The sequence below is a fragment of the Rhodnius prolixus genome, unplaced genomic scaffold, assembly GCF_049639745.1.
Source record: "Rhodnius prolixus isolate KJV_2025 unplaced genomic scaffold, Rpr scaffold_6, whole genome shotgun sequence".
Taxonomy (NCBI): Eukaryota; Metazoa; Arthropoda; class Insecta; order Hemiptera; family Reduviidae; genus Rhodnius; species Rhodnius prolixus.
The window spans coordinates 4,528,484-4,545,036 of record NW_027411634.1 but is presented as its reverse complement, the minus strand read 5'-3'; the positions used below and the strand labels follow the sequence as shown (position 1 = coordinate 4,545,036).

The following is a 16,553-nucleotide window of genomic DNA, read 5'->3' as shown; positions in this document are numbered from 1 at the left end:
CGCTCTTCAAGAAGAGTTTTTGTGTCCTTTTTCTTCTACTGGAGCGGGGAATTGGACATGATTAGTCGGGTCCGTTGGAAGTCCCTCTGTGGAGGCCGAACTACCACAACCAGCATGAACTCAAAAGTTACCGACCAAAACTCTTCATAGTTTTGTTTTTTTATTTTTATAACAAACAAGGCTAGCGAAATAATAAAATTGAAAGCTCTGCTTTGCTTAGTTTTACATTCAATTACAAGAACTGTACTGCGACTTTATTATTATACTATTTTTAGTTAAATAATTGTTTTTCAAAAATGAAATTACAAGACTGAAATATTGGGAATCATTAAAATGGATTTGATCTGTTTAGGAAGGGCTGTTAAAAAAAATCCACTACGTCCTACAAAGCTAGCTCCTGAAAATGTACAAATTCTACTTAAGAGAGAGTGCTTATGAGTAGGCTATGTTAAACCCAAAATAGTGGTCCAAACACTTCAACATCTTCAACAAGCCCTATGTGTATTTTATTTTTAGACTGTTAGGAATGTCAGTGTAAGTATTGTTTGGCTGGGATACCCGTAGGGACGCTAAGATCCCTGAAGAAGTGCTATTTCCACTTCCCCCGTAGGGAAAGTTTTTTTATTTATGATTGTAATTAATTCAGATGAAGTAGCTTGTCGGTACTTTAATCTTCCGACTGTTTAGAATTGAATTGAATTCAAAAATTTAATTTTTCTGGTTAAAGAAGTTGAAAAGAACGGCTATTGTCTTAAGAAAGAAAAGTTCCCTGACAAGGCTCTACAAAATGTGATTGCTTCTGCAAGAGGATCCAGTGCCGTAGACTCCGCAAACACATTAAGCAGGAATAAAAAATAATATGAATACTAAGGGAATTTGAGGAAAAGGGTTCCCAATGTTGAGGATTTTTGTTTTTTTTTTTAATTGCTCTTAAGAGTTGGAAATGATTTAATCTAAAGCCTCTTAAGTCTAAAGCAACAAATACATACTTGGCCTTATTGTGTCAGTGAAAGCATACGACAATTTCCAAAGCAGCATTATATGGTGCACTTTGATTGATGCTGTACAAGAGTCGTACTCCGGCAATCCAAAGGATGCATGAAGATTAGATGATGCAATTTATGTAGATTAAAAATGATCTACTGAATGGATTATTCTCGGGAAATTGAATTGAAGATAACTTCTAAGAGGAAAAGTGCATTGAGTACCCCACAATTTAAGCCGCGTCAACTCCAAATAGAATAGAATAAATATTTATTACAATAAATATATACCAGGGTCGTTTGAAAAGTCCGTGCAAAGTCAGAGAGATAGCACCACTGGCGCGTATCGAGGTTATGTTTAGTTAGTAGCATCTCTTGGAAGAACACACACCAAGTTTCAGCCAGATCGGTCTATTTCTTTGTGTTTGGCATTCGTTTGAATCGAGGAAGTCGAGTGATTTTCAAAAAATGGACGAAAAAGAATTTCGTGTGTTGATTAAACACTACTTTATGAAAGGCAAAACGCCTCTCAGGAGACTAAAGAGAAGCTTGATAAACATTATAGTGACTCTGCACCTTCGATTAGAACAGTTTATAAGTGGTTTCAAAATTTTCGGAGTGGCCATATGGGCACAAGTGACGCTGAACGTTCTGGACGCCCTGTTCAGGTTACTACTCCAGAAATCATTGATAAAATCCATGATATGGTGATGGATGACAGAAGAGTGAAAGTGCGTGAGATTGCTAGTGCTGTGGGCATCTCGAATGAACGGGTACATAATATTTTGCATCAACATTTGGACATGACAAAGCTATCCGCAAGATAAGTGCCGCGATTGCTCACGCTTGACCAAAAATGAAATCGTGTGAAGTGTTGCAAGGACGGTTTGCAGCTGTTCCAGAAGAATCCGCAGGACTTTAAGCGTCGTTTCGTCACTGTGGATGAAACATGGATACATCACTACACTCCTGAGACCAAAGAACAATCTAAACAATGGGTTACCAAGGGGGAATCTGCGCCAAAAAAAGGCGAAGACCGTTCCTTCGGCCGGAAAGATTATGGCGACTGTCTTTTGGGATTCGCAAGGAATAATCCTCATCGACTATCTGGAAAAGGGTAAAACTATTACAGGTGCATATTATTCATCGTTATTAGACCGTTTGAAAACCGAGCTGCAAGAAAAACGCCCACGATTGGCCCACAAAAAAGTCCTTTTCCATCACGACAACGCACCAGCTCACACCTCAGCAGTTGTGGTCGCAAAATTAATGGAAATAGGGTTCCAACTCGTTTCACATCCCCCCTATTCTCCAGACTTGGCTCCCTCGGACTACTATTTGTTCCCCAATATGAAGAAATGGCTGGCGGGAAAAAGATTTTATTCAAACGAGGAGGTGATTGCAGAAACGAATGGCTATTTTTCAGACTTGGACAAATCCTATTATTCGGAAGGGATCAACAAACTAGAGCAGCGTTGGACGAAGTGTATAAGCCTAAAAGGAGACTATGTTGAAAAATAAAAAAGGTTTACCCCAAAAAATTAAGCAGTTTTTATTTTTGCACGGACTTTTCAAACGACCCTCGTACATAGAATAAATATAGAAGTATCAGCCTTCTTAACTAAGTGAAGAAAGTGAAAAGTTAGGTGAGGAGGATTGGAATGCAGGGAAAAAAGGAGAGGAAAAACCTGCAGCTAGTGTAGAGAGTTAGAGTAGGACATGTTTTAGTCTTCTGTGTCTGTATGTTATAGAAGGATCTGTAGGAGGCAGAGTGGATTGGGATGGCAGTCTAGGATGGCACAAGAGTTTGAGCAGACGATTTTGGACGCAGTTTCGTGGGTGAATTCTAGTGCGTCGTGGTGAGTCTGTTGCGAGTCTGAGAAACCCAGGTTCTCCTTGTTAGAATACCCTAACTTATATATCACCGAACGATGCGTCCCGATTTTGTGAGTAGATTGAGTGCTTAGCGGATTAAATAATTGATTTGTTCATTTCGCTTTGCATTCGGTGAACGTGGTATAAAGTGCAGTTTCAAAAAGTAAATACGTATTATGTTCCAGTCAATGAAGAAAGATGAGTATTTGTTTTATTTAATTTTTTAGAACGATTAGATTGTTTTATTTTATTTCATTTTTAATTGGTGTAGTTTATTTATTTTTTCACTTTGTTTTATTTATTTTTGTATTTATTTTTTTGTAAAGGGCAAGACAATTCTTTGAGTAATTGTATTGCAGCAATTCTATCAGAGATAATTACTTTGTTTTTGCCCCGCCAGAGCGCACTCATTGTGTGTGGCCTTTCCCAATACAAATATCTCCGTCCCTTGGATTGCATTCATTCTTTCTTGCTCTCTCTCTCTCTCTCATTTCATTCATTTCAAAAAATTATAGCAGCGATTTTTTGGTAGACATGAACCTGGTAGTTTTCACATGATTAGATTGAAGTGGGGGGGGGGCTGGCTTTGGACCCCAGAAGGGCCCCTTTTTTCTTCTATTTAAAAAGTCCAGGGCTTTCCCATCAGGAATTTTGACTTTTAATGGCCTCCAGGAAGTTAAACGCCAAAGAATTCACTCGCAACGTAGTCATTCAGTATAAAAGAAGTTACCACTTCCTCCAAGTCCCAGTCGGTGCAAAAACGGAACGAAAATTAAAAAAAAAATTGTGGCAACAGTGGGGCACCCTTTGAAGATATTTTATGGGCCTAGATTAGATTAGATTAGGGCGGCCTCAAGGCCTACGCACCTGCGACCCCCCCCTTTGGATCTATTGTGGCTCCCCGGCTTTAGAGCTCACCCCACCAGACCTGTCCTTTTAAATCAGACTCTTAATTCTGGAGAGCGACTCCTGGGTAAAGCTCTCAGGCCTTGGTTTTTCCTCCCCGAGAAGTAGCCCAGCTTGCCCAATAAAAAAGGCAGACGACCTGCAAGAACCCGCAGACTAGTCCGGCTCGATAAGCACATCTAGTTATAGGTGCTTTGGGTGTTAGAATTGAGTGTTGCTTATATTTTTAAAAGACTTCTAAAGCAGTTCCAACTTGAAAGTTTTTTATGTTTAACATAATTGTTTTTTTTGGTATAATGCAAACGATCCTCAGAATGGGCTCAAAATCTGTCAATCTTCATTAACATTCTCATTACCATCACTGAGATTATTGCATTTAGTGCTGACTTTAATAAGACGTAGATTAAGCAAAATTGTGCACAAGTACAGGACCGGATTTTCCTATAGGCTGACTAGGCTTCAGCCTAGGGCCTCAATATCTAGAGAGGCCTACATTCAAATTGTTAGCAAAATTAAAATTACACTATTCTAAAAACAGTACCAATAACAAAATGTTTCATTTAACATATTGATATACATCACAGTAGTTATTACCTCTCATGTAATTTACAAAACTTAAAAATGGGAGGTGAAAGGGCCTCCATAAGTGGGAATAGCCTAGGGCCTCTTTTCATCTGAATCCGGCACTGCACAAGTACTAAATGTTTTGGATGATTTCTCACCAAGTGGCACAACTTCCGTTTATTTTTTCGTCCTTCTAAGCAACCCTAGGATGTGAAAAGATTCTGTAAAAGATATTATGTCTTCCAATATCCATCAATCTTCCTCATCAAACCAGAGAGAATCTGTTTTACACAAAATCAATCAAGAGAAAACCGACAAAGATATGCAATCATATTTTTTTTTTTTGCACATTTTTTCTTCCTTTTACGGAAGTCTACTGAGATATAAGCATTTCCTGTTTATGGTTCAAGAGCAATGTTGCACTGATTTCCTCTCTTTTCTAAAAGACTGGCAGCCAAATGCCAGCCTCAGCATGAGTTACTCTATGCTTCCCGTCCCATGGTGTCACCATAAAGCCGCCTCTATCACTCAAGGTTTTTCTTTAGCAAAACAACATTCAAGTGGACAAATATTTCATGAAGTATGTATTTTTAGTAATGGTAGCATTCAGATCAGCACCAAATTAAAGAAAGCAAATTAATAAAAAAGAAATTGTACCCCTCTTTTTATAGAAATAAAAATGTATCCCACAAATTCGGAACTAAAAGCATAATTATTTTATGCTTATCATGCTTCAAACATATTCAAAAAACTAAATATTTTGTTTTTAATGTAGAAACATTCTGAATAAGAACAAGAAAGAACATTGTAGAGCACTCTAGCGTCGGCTTGAATAAACTACAAAGATTACAAAATTGTACGCTAGATGGTAGTACTTGTCACTAATCTGGTGTTGAGCGTACAGAGATTGAATTTTTCTAGGCTTAGTCATTAATTTATCTAATAAAATTTTTGTTTACCGTTAAACTGTATGAAATAAATAAATATTTTCAATGTTATGCTACAAAAAAAATGTACCTGCAATTTAGACAGTATTCTTTAGGTAAAATAAGAATTAACAGCTAAATTCTCCTTCATCTTTGCAGCAAATTTAATCCATCTGTTGCCAGCATTCTAAACAAAATTCTCTACTCAAAAAAAAAATTGGACATAAATTTAGTACTAAAATAGAACATGTTTCCTAAATTATTTGGTAAACATATTTTCAGAATAAAAATCCCATTAACCAAGTGATTGTGTTTCATTCGAAAAAACACATTTACTTCTCTCCACTGAAAAACATTCTGGGTAGTTTATGTTTCACTAATACCCAATTTAAAAATAAGAAATATAATTTTTTGAAGACACATGGAATAATTAATTGTATAAAGAATCGTAAAAAAATAAAAGAACAGTACTGCTCAAAACAGCATAATATTGACTCCATTTGGGACAACTTTAAGATTCTAAATAAAAAAAAAAAAGATTCCCACTATATTCATCAACAGAAAATAGGATTTTATTGCTCTTCTGAAATCCTAGTAAAAAGTAATAAAAAATATTTTTTGGAAATTGTCTCTGTTTAAATAACAATAATAGTATGATTTGGTGTATTGACAGGTGCTGCTATCTGTTGGCATTAACGTGAACTAATGTTATAACTTGTGCATTTACATTTTATTTATTTATTTATTTTTTTTTAACGAATTAAAACTTTTCTTTTTGTATCAAAGTATTGAAAAAAAATTTAATCATATTAGAAATAATTTGAATTAACCAAAAACTGAATTCATTTATTACAAAGCACATGAATGAGTAGTTTATTCTAAATTTTTGATTCAAGACTTGCAATTAAAATTCTAAATTCATCACTTAAAAAGATATAAGAAATCAAAATATTCATATTGAGGCGAATAAAAACTTTCCAACGCACATGCCACACAATATATTAAAATTAAATTAATTATTTTTATAGAAAAATTAGTAATTGTTAGTGTAATTTTAAGGAATCAAGAATCAGTGTTTGATTCTGTGAAAACAAAAAGAACTTAAGCTCATAGTTAGCATTTATAATTCTAGTTTAAAATATAAGTAATCAAATTAGCGACATCAATCATTTCTTGATGAAATGCAAAAACAATATTAGGAGCTACTTTTTTTTTGCGTCATAAATACACAATAATATTCTTGCGTCATTTAATCTATTGTGTTCTTGGCACAATATGTACTTTCGTTTTTGTTTATAATGGGGCATTGGTTCTAGTTGATATGTTTATTTTGGGGAAACGGTGCATTTTTGGGCTAACGTATTGACGACATTCTTTTTCCTGATGTACGTCACCGAACAGAAAGAAAAAAAAGAGAGGAAAATGATTTACTGAAGCTGTGCTATAATTTTTCTAATATTATTTTTTCTTCTTTATGATGTTTTTTTTTGTGAGAAACCCTTTCCCTTTTTAATATGTGAGTGAATGTGATAATTATTCATAATAAAGATAAATCACAAGAATAATTTGGAATAGAGTTAAAATGAAATGCCTTTTTAATACCAACTAAGGTGTTGAAATACATCTTTTATTATTCTAACAGAAAAATATTTATGGGAGATAAAAGGCCCAGCACTAGGGTCTGTGCCATCTAATACATTCTAAAAAATATGATACTAGAAGTATGAATGAAATGTTGGATACATAGCTGATTTGTGTACCTTTTGGCGTTTAATCAACCCTTATACTTAACATTTATAACTGTAAGTTTTTGTTAAGGAGATATCTTTTTTGTGATAAATGAAATGAATAATTTGTCTGTTGCTATTTCACATTAAGTCCAAAAGAAAAAGGGCTTTGCAAGGCAAAAAAGCATTAGACAGGTAGACTCCTTGAAGGATGGCCAAAAAACTTGTTCAGTTCCCGATCTATAGGGTATATTATAACACCTACTTAGTTAAAGCGACCATTCTAGCACAGCCTGCTTAATTAAGAATTTAGTGAGCAGTTTCTGGACAAAGTGTGAAGGCGTGCAATTTTTCTATTCCCAAGAGCTGAACCTCTTGAGCTGTAATAACCGTTCGAATTGATACATAACATGCAATATGGTTTCCCATTTTTTTTTTTCTAAAAGAACTTACGCACGGCCTTCAATTGGTGAGAAGATCCTTGGTATCATCTGAATGCCCGTCTACCAAATAGCTGTTTTTTTCCCGTTGCGTCTGTTCTAGGCATCACCATTCCTGCAACAACCCGTTGTGCACCCATTCTTTTATGACTGCTTTAAGTCAAGGCATTGTGCAATGTTACCAAAAAGTTCAGAGTCTCAAGGAAACTCACCAGAAACAGTTCGAGATAATTAAGCGTTTTGACGCTTAATTATCTCTACATCTCGAAAGTGCTGGCACCCAAACAAGAAAAGATTCAGGCTACCAATTTTCTTGAGAGTTTCCAAACAGTCTAACTCTAGCCTTAAATTGACTTTATACGACTTGACGTCATGTGAGGTCGCCTGGTTGTCCGAGAATAAGACAATGATGGAATTAATGATCTCGGAAGGGAAATTCATGATAAAAAATTAATCTAAAGAATAGCCATATAAGAGATACAAATCCCACAACTTGATCTTTTTTCAAGTTTGGTTAATTACTTAAGAAATGAACTTAGTTTGTTAAGGACACTTTTCAGAGATGGCTCACGGATATTTAAATTACCCATCTTACTGGAACTCCTGCTCATCACCAACCTCCCGGATCACTTCCCGCTCAGCACTTTAGAGTTGTTTTTTAATCCATAACCAGTACAAAAATCCTATTTCAGTTTCCTGCAGTTAAGCATAAAATTGCTGCAACTTGTTTGGTACTTCACAACTAGTATGATAATACGCTCAGTGCTGTACTATTTACAGCTTTCCATTGATTGCCTGAAGGAATAGAAAAAGAACATTAACCTAGAAATGCTTGCATCTATTCCCTGCCAGCTTTGAGAAGGAAAAGATAAGCGTTGGGCAGAAATAACTGGGAAAACTACAAACAGCATTTTTAAAGGAGGGAGTTGGTAAACTTTTTTTCTTTTTTTTTATCTTTTATTGGAATTTGCGAATGCAACGATTGTTGCAACAAGCAAATGTGATAAAATATAGTGTCTTGATTGAAGATTGGAGAAGGCACCCAGTGGCGACACTTCATTAACGTGAATAGATGCACTATACTGATCTTATGAGGAGAGTAGACCATCTTCTCTTCAATCTCCTTGGAGGATTACCTGGTAATGTGGAAGAAGATAAGTGTTCAATTAAAGCATTAGGATGACCTGCTGTAAAGGAATGAAATTTTAAGAAACGAGTTTTAGTAAGGTCGTTAATGAAAGGGATTTTGAGGTCATTATGAATGGTGAGGTTAGAAATGTTGAATGGAGCGTTAAGTAGTTTTCGTAGTATTTTTGGACTGTGAAGTCTGAATGCGTAAAGAATTGGAACGTTTAGTCGATGCCGTATGACCAAATAGGTCGCAGTAACATCAGGAGTCTTTTGTTTTGTAAGTTGAGTTTAGATCGTTTGCTAAGTAGTCTGGCGAGAAGTTTTGTAGCGTTGGTTAGTTTCTTGTCTTTTCCAGTCTAGTATGGGGGATCCCATGTCAACCGTTTGTCTTAGGTACAGTCCAAGGTAGCTTACTTTGTCCATAGTTGGTGCAGGAGTTTGGTTCAAGATGATGGGAGGTAGGATTATTCGTCTTAGAGTAAATACTATATATATTTTGATTTCGTAACGTTAGTTTTGATTCGCCATTTGTTAAGCCAGTCCTGTAAGTGGTTGATGTGCGTTTGAAGAGTTCGTGTAGCAATAAGAGGATCGTAATGAGGAAAATTTAAAACTATTTAAACGCTTTGGATGGGAATTCTGGATATGCCAATTATCTTGGTAAGCCCACGCCGTAGCCGAGAAACTGGGATAATTCCAGTAAACTGGTTTTTGGCTTGGACTTAGCCATTAGAAGCGACGATGTTATATCCATTTGAAATGCTTAGTGAAAACACATACGTTTATTATATTTTCATCTATCTCATTCTGAACAAGTGTCTCGTTTAACAGGACAATGGATGTAAGTTAAAAATAAATCCTGGCGACAGAGTGTCTTGGAATTGTTTATATTGCTGTCATTTCTTTTGTTTATTTTGTTTAAAAAAAAATGTTAATTCAAGTACAAGAGAAGGGAAATGAAGTCATTGGAGCTTGTAATAACTATTGTGTACACATGAGTTTGTTTATATTTGTGATATTTATTCTGACTTTGTTTATCATTTTCTCGGAATTTTGAACTAAGTGTGATGTTACCTGATTATATAATTCTCAATACAGATCGGCCTATTGTTTATGAATGGTATAAAAAGGAGCTGAAACTCAATTGGGGTGCTTGTTGTGGTGGTAAGTTTTGCGGAATAACAACTCTGAACTTGGTGAAGTTTCTTTCTAAATATTCAAACTTCTAACATTTGGTGTACCCAAAAATTTTCATTTATGATAATTTTTTTTCTACTGTTACAAAAATTTAAGATGCTGAAAATCATGCTGCTGTTCATGTATGGAGCCATCTTAGCTGGCAGGTAAATATTAAATTATGTTTTTATTTTAATTGAAAAAAAAAAATCTATTTTTAAATGAAAAAACAAACCTCTGATGATTATTAAACATTTTCTAGATACGTCACTTCTGCTTCCATTGATCAGGCATGCACTTGTGCAATAATGAATGGAGATACCGTGGATGCACCCGTACTGGAACAAACTTTTAATATTGCATTCACTTGTGATGAAGAAGGAAAACAAACTTGCCGTAATCTCTGCGTGTCATTGGTAAGTTTGTGAGTGTGTGTGTGTTTTTTTTAAACTAGGTATTTTTACTCTCTCTCTTACTACGTAGTTATTACAACCGTGCGATGTATTTCCGATTCTGGGTTTTCACCGGGAATATCCGTGATGGGTTTGAATTTTGATATTTCCGTTTAGTTATCAAAGAACGTCAAGATTTTGGTTAAAAATCGGTCGTATCCAAAGTATTAACTATTGTACTTCTTGTTGATAATACAACTCATGAAGAGTCTTGGCCACCTCAAGTCGGGTACACCAAGCACAGCCGACCTCCAGCTGTGGAATCCAAGCATTACCGCCACACAACCCTGCTCGCCTGGAACCTTCTACAAAGCTCTCTCCATAATTTTCCTTATGAATTTCTTCATGAAACATCCTCGCTAAAAGCCCAGTCTACCGCATTCATCCGATGTTTGATTATTTGATAATTTTAGAGGCATTCGAGCTTCTTGAGTGTAATAGAGCGTTCACTTCTCGGTTTTGCCTAGTTCTATGATTCTGCCCATCGCGTTTAGGCCAATTTTTACTACTAATGCCCATTTTTTTTCAGGCGTGCTTTACGTCCAACTTCAAAAGAGTAGTGTACGAAGGCGACTAGCGAAGGCTACTTTACTATAAATTTCTCATATTAACCATTAAATAAAATCCAAAACCTAGACCAGGGTAATCGAATCCACTAACCAACAATACATCTTAGCTTTGCGGGTCTAGCCTCTAACCGTCTAACATACTTTACTATAAATTTCTCATATTAACCATTAAATAAAATACAAAACCTAGACCGAGAAATCGAATCCACTAACCAACAATACATCTTAGCTTTGCGGGTCTAGCCTCTAACCGCCTAACATACTTTACTATAAATTTCTCATATTAACCATTAAATAAAATTCAAAGCCTAGACTGAGGAATTGAATCCACTAACCAACAATACATCTTAGCTTTGCGGGTCTAGCCTCTAACCGCCTAACATACTTTACTATAAATTTCTCATATTAACCATTAAATAAAATACAAAACCTAGACCGAGAAATCGAATCCACTAACCAACAATACTTCTTAGCTTTGCGGGTCTTGTCAGTACGTGTGCATTAAGATAAAACAAATATAATCACGAAATCAAATATAAGGCTCTCTTAAACGGGCATTTGTAACATCTACTTATTTCAGTGAATCTTGTTCATTAATGAAAATTTGGAAATTTCAGGCTGAAGCTGCAAAATCCTCCGGTACTGGATCACTAATGTTGTGTGAACATATTGAAGAAGACACTGAAATTTATGTAAGCAATAAAAATTATTCTGTTAAATTTAGTATTAAAAGAAAAGCTGGGAAAAAATTATTTTTTTTGGAAATAGTTAATGCAAATGATGTAGCAATTTATAGAACATTAGTTTCATCGTGCTTTCTATGCCTGTTTTCTTTTTCTTGACTGTGAAAACCCTATTTGAGGTTTTCCTAAATCCTTAAATTTCCTCTTACAAAAGTTCTTCTTGATAGAAAACAGCTGGTATAAAAGCCAACTAGTTCGCTCTATCGATTTCTCCAAAAAATAATAGTAGTGTTTTAAGACTAAGATGAGCTAATCTACTGTCGAATGTGTAGATCTTCTGAAAATGGGTATGAGTGACAGAAGAATAAAAGAGATAGAGATTTGAGATCCATAAACATTCCACTTCGAAACTTTTTCAGTTTCAATATTTTACAAAATAAAAGAAAATTCTACACCACCATGATTTTAAAATCAAGCTTTTACATTTTTTTTTTCTTTTTCCAGGTAACCGTTTTCAGTAAAGTCTGTGATTTTCCATACGCCCACTCTGGACTGGCCTACACCAACCATCTGTGTTGCATAGATCGTAAACCAGGAGCTTGTAAAGGCGAATGATGAATTACAGTCGTACAGCTGATTGTTCAATATTCATTTATTAATAATTCAATAAATAATATGCAAGAATAATTTTAATATTGTTATTAACCCCTTTCTTAATAAATTTTAATGTTAAAAAAATTAAAATTAAATCTATTTTCTTTAATTTAAATAAAATCTATTAATAGTTTAAAGCCGATAGGAAAATATACAACTGCAATAGATAGACAATTTAATTGAGGGCTTATGCTAATAATAAATAAGTTTGTGAGAGATTAATTATTTAATAAATAAATATTGAGATCTCTCCTTCCCCAAACGGTAACAATTAAATACAAAAATTATTTTTCAAAGCTAGTAATAGCATTCTAAAATGATATCTGACTAAACCCAACAAAAACTACTATTAACAAGTTGTTTTTGCCAACTTATTATTAGTATTATTTTATTTTTTTACACTCACATAAAATGTAGGCATACAAAATGTGATTACCTCAATTCCCACAATTAATTGTAAGCGAATTAGTTTTTTTAGTATTAACTAAATTTGTTGGTTACAACGAATATACTTGAAAATATTATCAAAGAACATATTTTATTCAACGTAAAAGTAAAAGTAAGTAAAGTAAAGTAATTGACTATTTTTTCAGGCGAGTTTTATGCCAAACTACCGAATTAGGTGTCATGGACGGAGGCGACTAGCAAACATACTTTACTGCTAATTTCTTTTATTAACCATTAAATAGAATCCAAGACCTAGACTGAGGAATCGAATCCACTAACCAACAATACATCTTAGCTTTGCGGGTCTAGCCTATAACCGCCTTAACATACTTTACTGTAAATTTCTCATATTAACCATTAAATAAAATACAAGACCTAGACCAGGGGAATCAAATCCACTAACCAACAATACAACTTAGCTTTGCGGGTCTAGCCTATAACCGCCTAACATACTTTACTATAAATTTCTCATATTAACCATTAAATAAAATACAAGACCTAGACCCGGGGAATCGAATCCACTAACCAACAATACATATTAGCTTTGCGGGTCTAGCCTCTAATCGCCTAACATACTTTACTGTTAATTTCTCATATTAACCATTAAATAGAATACAAGACCTAGACTGGGGGAATCGAATCTACTAACCAACAATAAACCTTAGCTCTGCGGGTCTAGCCTATAACCTCTCGGGTACCGTGGAACGCAAATGTATATTCCCAATAAATGATTTTTTTACAGCAAAAAACAATATGCCACTAGTTTTAAAAAGTAAATGATTACCTATTTAAACTGCCAAAATTTTTTCATCAGAATAAAAAAAAAGAAGCAAAACAAACTATAGTCTGGCTTTATACCAACATTTCAGTTGTAACTCTCGTGAATATATAGGTATTACATTATGGTGTGTGTGAGTGTGTGTTTAAATGTATGAGGGTCGAGGGGCTCGTATGCAGGTGGCGTGCACAAATCAACTGAGGGGGAGCGTTGTAAACTCATCTCTAGTGGCTCCCCATACGAAAGAGGAGCTCTGTTATAACTGTAAATATGTATTTGCTTTTTTTTTTTTTTTTGTTTTCTCTAATACCAGTGTTAGTTTAGTGGTTTAGTTGGCGAGAGAAGCCAGGTGTATCGGTTGTTAGTGTGGTATGATTCAGTGAACGGATCCATGTCACTAACCACGGACTTAGGTAAGTAATATCAATTACAAAAAACAAAAAATTATTATTGTTTATGATTTAAAAAATGAAACAAACTTATTGATCACCTCAATATCTAAACCTGTATACAGGTTATTACAGGTTATTTATAAGCACTATCCGCCTAAATATAAACGCCTTAGAACTTATAATAGTTCCAAGTGTAACAATTTCTTTAACCTAGTTTTACTTAAAACAATTGGAAATGTTGCTATTTTTTTGTTTTTTTCGGAGGAGAGATATTGTGTATTTTAAGCCAAAGGTAAACACAATAATCTTTGGATTATATCACAGTGTTTCCATTATCTTTCTTTATTCTTTTTGTGAGAGGCGCCACAGTAGCCGAGTGGTTTAGAGAATTGCTTGTGAAATTAAGAAGTATTTTTGGTTAGTGGGTTCGATTCCCGTAATAGACTAGGTATTTTTTTATTTAATCTGATAATATGAGAAATTAATCGTAAGTTTGCTAGTCGCTCTGTCCACAACTCCCTCTTTGGTAGTTGAATGCTATTAAAGCCTGTCTGAAGAAATAGGCATATTATTCTGTCGAATTGTACCGGAAATACTTGTTTCGGACTTTGCAACAAAATATCTTCTGAATAAAGCATTAAAACAAGAAGCGTAAACTTTATATTATGTTTCTTTTCTTGCTGAAGATTCTGAAGCAGATTACAGGTAAATAAAAGCCTCAATTGGGGCTATCAATGGGAGAAGTCTTTACCACCTTATCCAAATGATCTTTGTGGTACCTTATTTGGGTAGTTAGAACCAACCATTCCAAAGTTCTGTCTGTTCAATTAAACTTAGAATTCGGGTGAGGGGACCTCTCCTCGGCAAAGTATGAAAGCAGGAGTTTTCCTTCTCTGAAAGATGGAATTCTGCGCAGGTTTTGGGATTAATTTTAAAATTTACAAGATTATGGAATTATTTTTTCGTCTCGTGGACCCAACATGTTGGACGAATAAAACGACTATTTCCATTGGAAAGCCTATTAATGCTTACTGAGCTCCTTGGCAACGCCGAGCCACACAATTCTGCTCCCTTAATTCTGTACACTGGGCATATGCAGTGCTCGTCCCTTTTTCTTCCTGGTATAACCTACAAAAGCTATCCACTGACAAGGTTTTTTTTTTAGATTTGTTCAGAGCGAACTAAGTTGTAAACTAGAATTTTGATAGTGAAAATGGATGGGACGCGTTGAATGACGGACAATCTTCGTGCTCCTTCAGCCCTGAGCAATCTCAGGGAGCCCCACCACCTCGTCACGGTAGAGCACCGGGTGGGGTCAAAGCCTTAAGGGCCAGCAACTTGATGAAGAGGCCCCCCCCCACAAGAAAAAGCAAAAGGAACCAAAATGGCCCCTTAAGTACCAAACTAGGCCTATACCGTAGACTGAATTATTTAGATAATTCAAAGGAATATTAATCAGAGATTTTTTTGGGGAAGCTGCAACACCAATTATTCTTCAACAACAGTACCATTTTTCTATCTCATTATGATGGAAATAGAATACTTAAAGACAGCAACAGTTTTTGCTCTTATTCTTAAATATCAAGAAACTTTAAATTACGTTAGGTTGCGCTAAAAAAAATTTAGCGAGTCCCCCAAATCTCAAAAAAGAAAACTTTTTGGGAAGATGATTCATAGTAACTTCATCTCAAAAAATATTGGACCCGGTTGGGGTGGCAACATAAAGCTACAAATATGGTAAAAAGTAAATTCTTAAAACGTTTAAATTTGACTAGATCTTTTTATTAAAGCTTTCAGCGACACCTGGTGGGCGTATAAAGGAAAAGCAAACGTAGATAGTAAGTAGTAAGTAGTAGCATATATATTCCTAAAAATTTACAATGATAAATTTATAATTTGGAATTTTTCCAAATTGCATCTAATGAAAATAGTAAATATTTTGACATCTAAATTTAAATTACTTTAATGTGTACATCTTTGAAGAGAAGATTACTTAATTATTTAAGATTAATTTATTTAAATTAATTATTTTACTCGGTCAATTAAATTTAACAATTTTTTTTTTATTTGTGAATATATCCAAAACTAGGCGACCTAGTGTGTATAATGTACTATGTTTGCCTTGATGGTACAATGTCAGCAACCGAAATAAGGAAATGGGAGCGAATCTATAGAAGGTTTACTTATTTTTCCCCTATTTCTGACCCTTTATATCCAAAACTAGGCGACCTAGTGTGTATAATGTATGTTTGCCTTGTTGGTACAATGTTAGCAACTGAAATAAGGAAATTGGAGTGAATCTGATGTAGGTTTACTTATTTTTCCCCTATTTCTGAACCTTTATATCCAAAAGTAGGCGACCTAGTGTGTATAATGTATGTTTGCCTTGTTGGTACAATGTTAGCTACTGAAATAAGGAAATGGAAGTGAATCTGATGTAGGTTTACTTATTTTTCCCCTATTTCTGAACCTTTATATCCAAAACTAGGCGACCCAATGTGTATACTGTATGCTTGCCTTGTTGGTACAATGTCAGCAACCGAAATCAGGAAATGGAAGTGAATCTGATGTAGGTTTACTTATTTTTCTCTTATTTCTGAATCTTTATATCCAAAACTTGGCGACCCAATGTGTATACTGTATGCTTGCCTTGTTGGTACAATGTCAGCAACCGAAATCAGGAAATGGAAGTGAATCTGATGTAGGTTTACTTATTTTTCCCCTATTTCTGAATCTTTATATCCAAAACTAGGCGACCCAATGTGTATACTGTATGCTTGCCTTGTTGGTACAATGTCAGCAACCGAAATAAGTAAATGGAAGTGAATCTGATGTAGGTTTACTTATTTT

At 34.8% G+C, this 16,553-nt stretch overlaps 2 protein-coding genes and 1 long non-coding RNA gene across 3 annotated transcripts in view; 2 read left to right on the top strand and 1 right to left on the bottom strand.

Moving 5' to 3' along the window:
- The window catches only part of LOC141461366 (uncharacterized), a 33,079-nt gene extending 24,768 nt beyond the window's left edge, over positions 1 to 8,311 (bottom strand). The window contains exons 1-4 of the long non-coding RNA XR_012462820.1: positions 8,008 to 8,311; positions 7,634 to 7,805; positions 7,435 to 7,536; positions 5,346 to 5,441 (exon numbers count right to left, since the gene is read on the bottom strand). This is a non-coding gene — a long non-coding RNA (uncharacterized lncRNA). The remainder of the gene's footprint in view (positions 1 to 5,345; positions 5,442 to 7,434; positions 7,537 to 7,633; positions 7,806 to 8,007) is intronic.
- Positions 8,312 to 9,604: 1,293 nt separating this feature from the next.
- On the top strand, positions 9,605 to 12,119 carry LOC141461365 (uncharacterized). Its single transcript, XM_074142369.1, has 5 exons — positions 9,605 to 9,748; positions 9,846 to 9,895; positions 9,991 to 10,144; positions 11,367 to 11,441; positions 11,937 to 12,119. The coding sequence occupies exons 1-5, from the start codon at positions 9,620 to 9,622 to the stop codon at positions 12,045 to 12,047; spliced, it is 519 nt and encodes a 172-aa protein (XP_073998470.1). The 5' UTR covers positions 9,605 to 9,619; the 3' UTR covers positions 12,048 to 12,119.
- A 1,522-nt stretch (positions 12,120 to 13,641) lies between these two features.
- LOC141461362 (neuronal calcium sensor 1-like) overlaps positions 13,642 to 16,553 on the top strand; it is a 340,287-nt gene continuing 337,375 nt past the window's right edge. The window contains exon 1 of the mRNA XM_074142364.1: positions 13,642 to 13,724. Coding sequence (XP_073998465.1) covers positions 13,703 to 13,724 — 22 coding nt within the window. The 5' untranslated portion in view covers positions 13,642 to 13,702. The remainder of the gene's footprint in view (positions 13,725 to 16,553) is intronic.

Excerpts from the sequence above, each read along its gene's own strand:
- LOC141461365 (XM_074142369.1), top strand. The coding sequence starts at position 9,620 with ATGTTACCTGATTATATAATTCTCAATACAGATCGGCCTATTGTTTAT. Across the intron at positions 9,749-9,845 it reads GAATAACAACTCTGAACTTG|ATGCTGAAAATCATGCTGCT; the intron begins GTGAAGTTTCTT and ends CAAAAATTTAAG. Across the intron at positions 9,896-9,990 it reads GGAGCCATCTTAGCTGGCAG|ATACGTCACTTCTGCTTCCA; the intron begins GTAAATATTAAA and ends AACATTTTCTAG.